General features: G+C 38.2%; 1 protein-coding gene across 2 annotated transcripts in view; it reads left to right on the forward strand.

Annotated features, from left to right (window-relative positions):
* The first annotated feature begins 9,593 nt into the window (after nucleotides 1-9,593).
* Nucleotides 9,594-13,624, forward strand: part of TMEM87B (transmembrane protein 87B) — a 43,913-nt gene continuing 39,882 nt past the window's right edge. For both annotated transcript variants that reach the window (XM_074287690.1, XM_074287688.1), the window contains exon 1: nucleotides 9,594-9,834. In XM_074287690.1, coding sequence (XP_074143791.1) covers nucleotides 9,619-9,834 — 216 coding nt within the window. In that variant the 5' untranslated portion in view covers nucleotides 9,594-9,618. The remainder of the gene's footprint in view (nucleotides 9,835-13,624) is intronic.

The raw sequence follows: 13,624 nt of genomic DNA on the forward strand, positions 1-13,624 counted from the left end.
GGAAAAAAAAAACAGAGAAAGAAAGCAAAATGCAAGCACACAACAACAGAAAGAATAAAAATGCTGTTGTGGTTCACACTTATTTCCCACAGTCCTCTCTCTGGATATATATGGCTTTCTTCATCACTGAACAATTGGAACTGATTTGGATACTTTCATTGCCAAAGATGGCCACTTCCATCAGAATTGATCATCATATAATCTTGTTGTTGACGTGTACAATGATCTGGTTCTGCTCATTTCATTTCAGCATCAGTTCATCTAAGTCTCTTCAGGCCTTTCTGAAATCATCCTGCTGGTTATTTCTTATAGAACAATAATATTCCATAACTTTCATATATCATAACTTATTCAGCCATTCTCCAGCTGATGGGCATCCACTCATTTTCCAGTTTCTTGTCACTACAAAAAGGGCTGCCACAAACATTTTTGTACATGTGGGTCCTTTTCCCCCATTTAAGATCTCTTTGGGATATAAGCCCAATAGAAACACTGCTGGATCAAAGGCTATGCACAGTATTATAACTTTGTGAGTATAGTTCCAAATTGCTCTCCAGAATGCCTGGATTCTTTCACAACTCCACCGACAATGCATCAGTATCCCAGTTTTCCCACAGCCCCTCCAACATTCATCATTATTTGTTCCTGTCATCTTAGCCAATCTGACAGGTGTATAGTGGTATCTCAGAGTTGTCTTAATTTTCATTTCTCTGATAAATAGCGTAAATCCAATTCTTAATTGCCAGAACTTATGATTTCCCTCTTCACAACAACTCTCATATGTATTTTCTTATCTCATAACTATCATCTGGGTATAGGTCTTTACCTTTTAGCTAAACTATTTCAGTAGCCTCCTAATTGATCTCCTTACCTTACCCCCCTTTTTTTTCTAATTCATCCTCAATGCAGTTGCCAAATTGACATTTCCAAAGTTCATATTTAACTATATAACTCAATAAATTCCACTGGCTCCCTATTATGCTTAGGATCAAATATAAACCCTTCTCATATTTAAAGTCCTTTATAAACCTGCCTCAAATATACTTTTCAAGCCTTCCTACAGATTACTCCCTTTTATATACTCTACCATCAGGTAAAACTGGCCTATTTCTCACACACATTATCACATCTTTTCTAATTTCTTGTTTCTTTGTTTCTTGGAAATATATTCCTTTCTCACTTTCAACTCTTAGAATTCCAAAATTATTTTTAGGCTTACGTAAAATACAATTTGCCTTCTCTCACAACTACTTTCTCACCCACTATTAATGTCTTTTGCTCTAAGGTAACTTTATATTTAATTTTTTTATGTTCTATAAATGCCTATATTCATACATTTGTCTCTTTCAAGAAAATGTAACCTTCTTGAGGGCATAGACTGTTTAATTTTAGGGTTTTTTTTGTAACTTTAGGGCTTAGCATAAAGTTTGGCACAAAAATAAGCACATAATCAATGATTGTTGCTTGATTGAAATTGTAGAGAAGATTTAGGTTTGCCAAAAAGAAAATTTTCCTAACAGTAAGGGTTACAGAAAATTTAGGTTAATTAGTACTGCAAGAGCAGGTTCTCTAACACTAGAGAAAAAACGTTGGCTAATCATTTGTCAGGTATGTTATCAAAGGATTCTTATTCAGATAGGGGTTGTCCCTTCCAATTGTGAGATTCTGTAATTTTACATGGTTATTCAGGGCATATATAAAATGCATTTGTCTAGTGCCACCTTCTGGTGAAGTTTTATAAAATTTTAGAAATAGTTTGAATTGACCATGTCAGTTTTTAAAGACTTTTTTTCCCCATCACCTGAGAAGTTATTAGTATGGAGAATAAACAATTGCTTTCAAGGTTAAAGTAATAATTGAAAATATGCTATCTATAGCAAACTATGAAATTTGAGATTTTTTTTGCAAGTCTAAAAAATACCATCATGGACTTACAGAATACTAACAATGGAAAGAATCTTTAAGATAATCAGCTTATAGACATCTAGAATTCAATGATGGGTTCTGAAGAAAGAATTTTAATAAAACTATAATTACATTGATAGTTTTTATCCTAACTAAATGAAAAAAAAAAGTGTCTTCTGTAAGCTATATGTTCCCTTCCCTAGGTAATGTGGCTTGAGGCTTCCACCCTTAAGCTTACAAAAAGACAACTTATAATTATATCAATTATTCAGGAAGGGTATGGAATATGTGTGTTGCCTACCAGAGAGTTACTCTGATATTTATATGGAATAATTTTCCTTAAAGCTGTAGGATCTCCCACTGGTCACTAGAGGGTGTTCCACCTGAAATTGCCTCAACTAGATTCTCAAACTTTTGTTCTCAGTATCTTTATACAATTAAAAATTAATAATGATTTGTTCAAAGAGTTTTTTTGTTTATGTGGATTATATTTATAGATATTTACTATATTTGTAATAAAAACTAATTTTGAATTTGTAGACCTTTTGAAAGTGTTTCAGAGAATGCCAGGATTCTCTGAATTACATTTTTGAGAACCACTGGGAAATTAGGAAAAAAATGAAAGTTATCAAAGAGAGAGTCAACAGCTTGGAAAAGGAAGGAGAAAAATTGACTAAAAAAACCCAATTCATTAAAAAATACAAATGCTCAAAAACAAAACAAAATTTACCCAAGAAAACAATTTCTACAAAAGTAGAATTAGTCAAACAGAAAAGGAAATACAAAAGCTAACTCATACCTTAAAAATGAGAATTGGGCAAATAGAAGCTAATGATTCTATGAGACATCAAGAATCAATCAAACAAAATCAAAACAATGAAAAAATAGAAGAAAATGGAAAACATTTCACTGGAAAAACAACCAACCTGAAAAATAGATCTGGTAGAAATAATTTAAGAATTATTGGATTATTGGACTACCTGAAAGCTATAATTTAAAAAAAAAGAAAAAGAAAAAAAAGATCAGCCTGGACAGCATCTTTCAAGAAAACATAAAAGTAAACTGCCTTGATAACCTAGAACCAGAGGATAAAATAGTTATTGAAAGAATCACCTTCTGAAAGAAATTCCAAAATAAGAGCCACAAGGAATATTGTAGCCAAATTCCAGAATTATCAGCTCAGAAAGGAAATATTGCAGGCAGTTAGAAAGAAACATTTTAAATACAGAGGAGCCACAGTCAAGATTACTCAGGACTTAGCAGCTTCTACATCAAAGAATCAGAGGGCCTAGAATATGATTTTCCAGAAAGCAAAGGAAAAGATATATATGTGTGTGTGTGTGTGTGTGTGTGTGTGTATTTAATGAAATAAAGGACTTTTAAACACTCTTATGAAAAGACTGGAACTAAACAGAAAATTTGATCTTTGAATACAAAACTCATGAAAAGCATCAAAAGGTAAATAGGACATTTAAAAAGAATGTTGTTTAAAGGTTAAACTGCCTATATTCCTACACAGGAAGGTGATACTTATAACTTTTGAGAACTGTATCTTTATTAGGGCAGTTAGAAGAGGTATACATAGACTGAGGGTGTGGACATAAATTGACTTGGATGTGATGATATATAAAAAAAAAAAAAAGAAATAAAGATATGGTAAAAGTATTATACTGGGAGAAGAGGAAAGGAGAGGCAAAATGGAGTAAATTACATCACATGAAGAGACATAAAAGACTTACAGCAGAGGGAAAAAAGGAGGTGAACCTTAATCTCATTGATTTTGTTTCCAAGGGAGCAACATTGAGTTGGGTACCGAAAGTTGTCTTACCCTATAGGGAAGTAGGAGGAGATAGGAAAACGAAAATGGAGAGGGTGGATAGATGGTAGAGCAGAAATAATAGGGGGAAGAAGAAAGAGAAGGGAGGAGGGAGTGATAGAAAGGAGGGCAGATTGAGGGAGGCAGCGGTCAAAAGCAAAACACTGGTGAAGAGGGACAGGGAGAAAAAAGTATAAATAAGGGAGAAAATAGAATGGAAGGAATAATACAGCTGGTAATCATAAACGTGAATGTAAGTGGCAGAATTCAGACATAAAACAGAAGCAGGAAGTAGAATGAATTAAAAACCAGAATCCTACAATATGTTCTTTACAAGAAAAACATTTGAAACACAGAGATATACACAAAATAAAAGTAAAAGACTGGGGTAATGCTTCAGTTGAAGCAAAAAAAAAAAAAAAATAAGAATAGTAATTCTGATATCAAACAAAGGAAAGCAAAACTAGATCTAATTAAAAGAGATAAGAAAGGAAGCTACAACTTGTTGAAAGATACCATAGACTAAATTAAATAATATTAGTGCGAAACATATGTGCACAAGTGGTACAGCACCCAGATTCTTAGAGGAGAAGTTACAGAAATAGACAGCAAAACTATACTAGTAGGGGATTTCAACTTCCTCCTCTCAGAATTAGATAAATCTAACCACAAAATAAATAAGAAAAAAATTAAGGAGGTGAATAGAATCTTAGAAAACTTAGGATATGATATGAAAGACCTCTGGAGAAAACTGAATGAGGCTAGAAAGGAATATACTTTTGTCTCAGGGATACATGGCACCTACACAAAAATTAAACACATATCAGGACATAAAAACCTCACCATCAAATACAAAAAGACAGAAATAGTAAATGCATCTTTTTTTTTCAGATCATGATGAAATAAAAATTACATGTAATAAAAGGCCATGGAAAAAGAGACTAAAAACTAATTGGAAAGTAAACAATATAATCCTAAAGAACAAGTGTGTCAAACAACAAATCATAGAAACAATAATTCCATCTAAAAGAATGACAATAATGAAACATACCAAAAATTATGGGATGCATCCAAAACAGTTTAGGGAAATTTTATATCTCTAAATGCTTTTACAAATAAATTAGAGAAAGAGAAGATCAATGAAATGGGCTACCACTAAAAAAGCAAGAAAAAGAACAAATTAAAAATCCTTAATTAAATACCAAATTAGAAATTCTGAAAAACAAAGAAGAAATTAATAAACTTGACAGTAGGAAAACTGTTGAACTAATAAATAAAACTAAGAGCTGGTTTTATGAAAAACTACAATAAAATAGATAAACCTTTGGTTAATTTGATTAAAAAAAATAAAGAAGAAAACAAAATCACCAGTATCAAAAATGAAAATGTTGAATGAATTTACCACCAATGAAGAGGAAATTAAAACAATGGGAACCATTTTGCCCAAATCTGTGCCAGTAAAACTGACAATCTAAGTAAAATTTTTGGATACATATTTACAAAAATATATATTGCTCAAATTAATAGAAAAGGAAATAAAATACTTAACCCTATTTTAGTTTTTTTTTTTTAAATTAAAGATTTTTATTTTCAAAACATATTCATGGATAATTTTTCACCATTGACCCTTGCGAAATCTTGTGTTCCAAATTTTCCCTTCTTTCCTCCCATCCCCTCTCCTACATGGCAAGTAATTCAATATATGTTAAACATATTAAAATAGGTTAAGTCCAATATATGTATACATATTTATACAATTATGTTGTGGCACAAGAAAAATCAGACCAAGAAAAAAAAAAAAAAAAAAACCTGAGAAAGAGAACAAAATGCAAGCAAACAACAAAAAAGAGTTAAAATGTTAAAATGCACACTCAGTTCCCACGGGTGTGGGTGTATGGCTCTGTTCATCACAAGATCATTGGAATTGGTCAGAATCATCTCATTGTTGGAAAAAGTCACATCCATCAGAATTGATAATTGTATAATTATTTTTTTCCTGAGACAATTGGGTTTAAGTGACTTGCCCAGGGTCACACAGCTAGGAAGTGTTAAGTGTCTGAGACCAGATTTGAATTCAGGTCCTCCTGACTTCAAGGCTGGTGCTCTATCCACTGTACCACCTAGCTGTCCTGATCATTGTATAATCTTAATAATCCCATGTTAGAAAAAGAAATTGAACAATACATCAATGTACTCCCTAAGAAAAAAATCTCCCAAGCCAGATGGATTTACAAGTGAAGTCTACTAAGCATTTAAAGAACAATTAATTGCAATTGCTGTCTTGGGAAGGAGGAGAGGGAGAAACATTTGTACTACAAAGTTTAAAGGTGAATGTTGAAAACTATCTTTGTATGTATTCAGAAAAATAAAATACTATTTTTTAAAAAAGAGAAATATCTAATGTTTAAAAAAGGTGCGGTCCTACCAAATTCTTTTAAAATGTCAATAGTATTTTATTTTTTTCAACTACCTGTAGAGATAGTTTTTAACATTTATTTTTCTAAGATTTTGAGTTCCAAATTTGTTTCTTCCTCCATTACCTCTCCTCTCCCCAAGATAGCAAGCAATATAGGTTATACATGTACAATCATTTTAATACATTTTCATATTAGTTATGTTGTAAAAGAACAAAGGACAAGAAAAAAAAAAAGCAATCCAAAAAAAAAAAAAAAGGTGAAAATGGTTTGCTTCCATCTGCATTCAGTCTCCAAAGTTCTCTCTCTTTCTCTATGAAGATGGCATTTTCCATCCCAAGTCTATTGAAATTGCCTTGGATCACGGTACTACTGAAAAGAACTAAGTCTATCATAATTGATCATTACATAATTTTGCTGTTACTGTGTTTTCCAAGTTCTGCTCACTTCACTTAGCATTAGTTCATGTCTTTCCAGCCTTTTTAAAAATCAGCCTACTCATACTTTCTTATAGAACAATAATATTCTGTTACATTAATATACCATATTTATTCAGTCATTCCTAAATTGATGGACATCCTTACAATTTCCAATTCCTTGCCACAACAAAAAGAACTCCTACAAACATTTTTGTACATGTGGGTCCTTACCCCTATTTTAAGATCTCTTTGGGTTACAGCCAATAGTGACAATGCTGGATCAAAGGATATGCAGTTTGATAGTACTTTGGTCATAGTTCTGGACTCAGTTATACACAAGTTGCAAATGCAACTAGAATGCAAGTGACAGAGAGACAGAGACAGAGACAGAGACAGACAAAGAGAGAGAGAGAGAGAGAGAGAGAGAGAGAGAGACAGAGAGACAGAGAGACAGAGAGAGGAGAGAGAGAGAGAGAGAGACAGAGAGAGACAGAGAGACAGAGAGAGAGAGAGAGAGAGAGAGAGAGAGAGAGAGAGAGAGAGAGAGAGAGAGAGAGAGGAGACAGAGAGAGACAGAGAGAGAGACAGACAGAGAGAGAGAGAGAGAGAGAGAGAGAGAGAGAGAGAGAGAGAGAGAGACAGAGAGACAGAGAGAGAGACAGAGAGAGAGACAGAGAGAGAGAGAGAGAGAGAGAGAGAGAGAGAGAGAGAGAGGAGAGAGAGAGAGAGAGAGAGAGAGAGAGAGAGAGAGAGAGAGAGAGAGAGAGGAGAAAGAGAGAGAGAGAGGAGACAGAGAGAGAGAGAGAGAGAGAGAGAGAGAGAGAGAGAGAGAGAGGAGAGAGAGAGAGGAGAGAGAGAGGAGAGAGACAGAGAGAGAGAGAGAGAGAGAGAGAGAGAGAGAGAGAGAGAGAGAGAGAGAGAGAGGATTTTTCATCGTAAGTCCTTGAGAGTAGTTGTGAATCATTGTATTACTGAGGATAGCAGAATAAAGTCATTTTTAGTTGGTCATGTCAGAACATAGCTATTATTCCGTATACATTTTCTTTTGCTTTACTGAGTTCATGGGGGAATTCTCAGATTTTTTTTTCCCCAAAAAGCATTCTGCTCATCACTTCCCATAGAACAACAATATTTTATGAAAATCTTATACAATTTATTCAGCCATTCCCCAGCTGATGGGCAGCCCCAAGAAGAGGGCTGCCACAAATATTTTTGTATATATGGGTCCTTTTCCTTTTTTTCTCCTTTAAAATTTTTTCTCTTGGTGTTCATGCCTAATAGTGGTATTATTAGGTCAAAGGATGTACATGAATTTATAGCCTTTTGGGCATAGATAGATCTTATCTTTTGATCATTTATCAATTGAGACATGGCTCCTATTTTTTATAAATTTGACTCCATTCCCTTTGTGTGTTGAGAAATAAGGCCTTCAAAAAAAAAAAAAAAATGCAATTGAAAAATAGGGGCAGCTAGGTGGTGCAGTGGATAGAGCACCAGCCCTGAATTCAGGAGGACCTAAGTTCAAATCTGATCTCAGATACTTTATTTACACTTCCTAGCTGTGTGACCCTGGGCAAGTCACTTAACCCCAGCCTCAAAAAAAAAAAAAAAAATGCAATTGAGAAATAAGGCCTTATCAGCTCATTGTACAAATGAATCTTCCTCATTCCAGTGCTGGCATTCTATCCATTGTGCTACTTGGATGCCCTCTTTTGCTTGCTTTTCAAAGTTGGCTGAGGAGTGAGAGAGAGGAAGGGAATTTTAAACTCAAAACTAAAAAAAAATCATAACTTTTTTTGCATGTAATTGGGAAATAATTAAACATTTTTTTTTTTATAAAGAAAATGCATCTATCCGTAGTTGCAAAAGCCTCTTTTTCCTAATGGTATCGGTGACTTATATGCTAAAAAAGATTTTTATTGGGGGAAGCTGGGAAAATGTCATGTTGTGAAGAATTAATAACAGCATTGTAAAGGAAAACAATTTTGAGAAAATTAAGACCCACAGAGACATGTTATTCCCCTCGTTATAGAGAAGAAATGAATTCAGGCAAGTTCAGTCACAGCCAATGAGGGAATATGTCTTTCTTGAGGATACATATTTATGACATGAGTTTAGTTTTTATTCAGTTGTAGGGGGTGAACGTGGGAATGAAAGGGGATGCTAAAACAAAAAAGAACAAGGTCATTGAAGAATTTTAAAAATTCACGTCAGAGAAAAAAGGCCAGAAGGAAGCACAGAGAAACGCTAGTTTTAAAAGTCGTGTGCTGACTTTATTAAATGCTTACAGGACAATGCAGCTTACGCCAGCAGCGTGCCCAGAATTGAGGATACAAACTATAAACAAAACTACACATTGTCTTGCGTGATCCTCTTTTTCTCTTCTACTTTATATGTGAAAATGGTCGTGTTATTTGGTGTTAAATTCATAATATAAAAATAAAAAGATGCTGTTGCCAAATGTGTCCTGCACAGTTGATATAACATTTGACGAACTTTATTGATCTTATTTTAAGATATAATTTTCATCAATGTGCAGGCAGGGAAACATAACTCTGCCTTGGTTGTCCCAAAAGTCCGAGTTCGACGTTAGGCTTGAGTAGTTGAGTACCGAGCTTTTAAAGCCAAGCTTTAGTCGCTTAAGGCTTTGGGACACGCCGGCCTCGTTGCGCCAGCCGTGCAGCTACGCAGTAGGAGTCGCTCCCCCGCTGGGCTCCAGCAGCAGCTATTCAGGAGTGTCAGTTTCCTCTGCTCTCTCACATTTTGACAGTTACCTAGTGGCGGGTTTTGAAATCTTGTAGAGGATCCGAGTGCCTGGGCCGGGGCCTAGTGAAAGCCCGGCCCTCAAAAGCCGCAACTTCCTCCCTCCCAGGCCTGCAGACTATGCGGCCGCGCAACCGCCGCCCCGCCTGCCACCTTGTGCCTACCCCAGACTCCGGCGTCCGAAGGAGGCGGGCGGGTCAAGGGGAGGGGCCGCCGCGTGGCAGGTAAAGGGCCGGAGGGGGGCGGGGATAGGGGGAGGAGCGGGCGTCACGCGGGCAGCAGGTGAGGCCTGTGCATCAACATGGCCGCCGCCTGCCCACTCGGGGGCCAGCGGCTCGCCGCTTCGGACCCGGCCAGCCGCGGCCCCCGCGCTCTCTCCCGCCGCCGCCGCTCGCCCCAGCGGCCCCGACCCGGTCTCCGCCGCGCACCGCCGCTGCTGCCCTTCATCCTGTGCTGGCTGTGTGGGAGCGCGGAGGCTGTCCCAGAGCCGGGACGCTGGGCAGTGACCGTCAGCAATGTAAGTGGCGTCTTCGTGAGGCGAGGCCGGGATCGGACGCGGCGCCGCTCGGGCCTCCCCGAGCCGCTGCCGCTCAGCCCCTCCCCCGCCCTTCCAACGCCAAGGCCAAGGCCTCCTCCTCGCTCTCGGACCCAACGGGCAGGGATAGACCGGGGCCGCCCCCCGGAGCCCCGGCTCGGGTATAGTGCGGGTGGGTGTGGTGTTTGAGAGGGGCGACGGCCCCGGACTCCTTATCTCGGGCCTGCAGCAGGGCTCCTCCCGTCGTGGCGGTCCTGCACACCGAGGACGACACCCCCCTGGCGGGGCTTTAAAGCCTACTGCAGCTTCGGAGAGGGTGGGCGCTGGGTGGGGTCTGGGCTTTGTTCCCCCCACCCCCCTCCCGAGAGTTCTGGGCTTGGGCTGAGCAAGACGCATTCAAACCCAGCTTCTGGCAGCCGTTCCAAGCATTTATTTATCTAGAGCGTATTTTTCGACAATACTGGGGACGCCCGGAAAGGGGAAAACCGACGTGCAAGTAGCCAAGTACTTATAGTAGCCACGTACGTAGTGGAAGCGTTCTGGGTAGATGCAAGGTCATGTTCAAGGGAAGACCCTGGAATTTCTTCGGGGAGGCTGAGTGTTGCAAGCACGGGGAGTAGCTGGGACAAAGGCACGGAGATGGAGTGTCCAGCCTTACAGGCTGCGGGGACCAGCTTGCTGCATTTAGCTGCAGGGGGAGAAATCAAGTGGAAGAATCAGGAGCTAGGTGGCTCAGTGGCTAGAGCTCCGGGCTTGCAGGCAGGAAAAGCTGAGTTCAGACTTGGTCGCAGATACTCACCAGCTTGGTGATTCGGGCAAGACACTTAACCCCTAACCCCGTTTGCTTTAATGCACGTGAGAGGGAAATGGCAAACTACAATATCTGCCAGAAAAGACCCATGCATGGGTCACAGAGGGCCGCTTTGACAACCAAAAAATGATTTTAAAGAGTAAGAGCATTAGAAGGACGAGTAGATGCAATTATGAAGAGCTTTAAATGACAGGGGGTCTTGTATTTGATTCTGCAGGCATTAGGAAGCCCCTGCAGCTGAGGAGACTTGGGCAGAGTTTGGATAAATGACTTTTGAAACTGAAGGTGACTTGATAACTCCAGTTAGAAGGCTGAGCACGTCAGGATGACATTTTGTGACCCAAAACACGATTGCGTGGTAGATCTGGAATTGAGAGGGACTTTAAAGGCCTTCTAATGGAGTTCCTTATTTACAGGTGAGGCACTGAGACAGTCAGACAGACGGCCGAACTGGAATTGGAACTTAGATCCTAGTCACAAATCCAGCGCTGTACTACAGTGCTTACTGGAAATCTCTTTACTACTTTGAGCAATTCCTTAGGAATTAATCTTCTAGATTGGTGGGCAGCATTCCCATACTGGGAGGCATAGAATCATAGATTTAGAGCTGGGAGCCTTCTGGGAAGACATTCTGCCCAGCCTCTTCATTTTATAGATGAGGAAGTTGAGGTCAGGTCAGATGACTTGCTGAAGCTCCTACAAGGATGTCTGAGGGATCTGAACTGAAAGGACTGCTGATTAATTTATTTGTGTATTTTGTACAGTGTCTGGCACTTAGTAAATGTGATTGTTGAATGTTAGTGAATATATAATTTACTTCTAGATTGTGACCATATCTTGTTTCAGAATATGCAAAGGTGTTGGGGGAAGGTTTTGAGGAAGTGTTTGAAAGGGTTAAATTTTAGGCTGAGTAGGTGAAGATATTTTTTTTAAACAAGGGAACACCTTGAAAAAACATAGGGAATTAACAGAGGTGGATTGGAAATGTGTAGGCGGTAGTGATTATAAAATAAGAGAAAGGAAAAGGCATAGTTATGGGAAATTCTTGCAAGCGAGATGCAGACAGGGTAGGAAGAAAAGATGGTTGTCTTTTGCTTTTCTTGGATCAAATGACTGATCTGGTAGTTTGATGAGAGTAGTATTTTCTCCATGAGAGATGCATTAGTGTAATGTTTTGACATGATCTCACCACAGGTCTGAAAATGATAGCAATATCCTCAGCTAGACTGTGAATGTAGTTCTTATTGCATTTAAGCTATAAGAGAAAAATAATTATCATTGCATTATAGAGGAGGAAAGAAAACAGCTCTAGTATTCTATTTTGTATTTTTCATCTGCCCCTGCAGTGTTTCTACAGAATCATAAACTGTAAGTGCAAAGCACTACTAACTTCCTAGTTAATTACTTCCTATAAACTTGAGTAAGGAATTCTTTTTTTTTCTGAGTAAGGAATTATTAAAAGTAGGGGTATTAATTTACCATTGAACTTTGGAGCAAAAATAAATTCTTGTTCTTAATTGTATTAAGTTTTGCCATTTATATTACAAGTTAGAAATTGGGGTCAGAAGTAATTTAATATAAAGAAGGGGAAGAACAATTACTGAAGGAACTAAAAGATCACTTGAACATTAGACATAGGATGCCTCCTGAATAGGGAGGGCGAACTATGTCTTTTAAGGTTAAAATAACTTTGATCCCCAAGGAATAATGCTGTAGATTCAAAGAAGAAATTAGATGAGAGATCATTCAATCTGGGAGGAAAACAATTTGTAGCAATGATTAGTAATATCTTGATGGGAGATACTGAGACAGCCACTTTAGAGCAATAAAGAAACCCTTGGTTCTTTCCACTAATTCCCCTAATTTGCTAATGCCACACTTATTAGCTACATTATAGGAACAATAAGCTGTAATCATGCCTAGGAGTTCACAAGAAGCTAAATCCATAAAAAAGCAACAACAAACCCATTCATAATAGTTATCAAAGGTATTACTGAGATATGGATAGAACCAGAGTGTCACTATTTCCTACTCAGTGCTAATAGGATGGGTGGGAGAGTTAGGTACAACACATACTAGAGGACACACTTAAGTAAATCTGTGAACTAGAAGACTTCTGTAAGACATTTTGATTTTGATGTCTGTAAATCATACCATCTGAAACGTCCATAACACTTGGACGGATGGTATAAGACATTTGGTGAAAATCAGTGGAGGCAGAAACAAAAGGATGTCATCATGGGATATAGATTAGATTGGAAAGTAGATTGGTTGTTGAAATGACACCACTGTGTTAGAGCTTGATATGCTCTGCTACATGTCGGGCAAAATAATCCCTGTGAATAGTTGGGGTAGATTCTCTAAATTTGCACATCCCTCATTTTTTCTGAGCTACTTCAATTCCGCTTTGCTCGTAGAGTACAGCACCTTCTCTGAGAGGGCACGCCATGCTGGGCGGTCTTGTGTCAGTGTCTCTCATGTCTTACAGTCGATTCCAAAGTTCTTCAGAGAGCTTGAGATGTCCTTGTATCCTTGCATCACTGCTTTTGACCACTCTGTGAGTGCTTGTGTTGTGAGTTCTTTGTAAAATAGTCTATTCCACTTGGTGATTTCTACATCCTTGGAAGCTTAAAATTGCCATTGAGTTACCAAGAAATCCTTAACTGCTTGTTTTTATTCAGCTAATGGCAAAGTGGGTTCGAGTGCTAGATCTGGACTCAGGAAGGCCTATGTAGTCTCAGATACTTATTAGTTGTGTGACCTTGGGCAAGGCACAACTTTTATTTGCCTTATTTTCCCTCTGTAATATGGAAATAAATATCAGCATCTATCTCTCAAGGTTGTGAAGATCAAATGAGATAATAATAGTAAAGCTCAAGCATATAGTAAGTGTTCTATAAATATTAGCTATTTAATTATTAGCTATTATTATTTTGGGCAAAGATACACCTCCAAACATAT

This window comes from Sminthopsis crassicaudata, chromosome 2, assembly GCF_048593235.1.
Source record: "Sminthopsis crassicaudata isolate SCR6 chromosome 2, ASM4859323v1, whole genome shotgun sequence".
Classification (NCBI taxonomy): domain Eukaryota; kingdom Metazoa; phylum Chordata; class Mammalia; order Dasyuromorphia; family Dasyuridae; genus Sminthopsis; species Sminthopsis crassicaudata.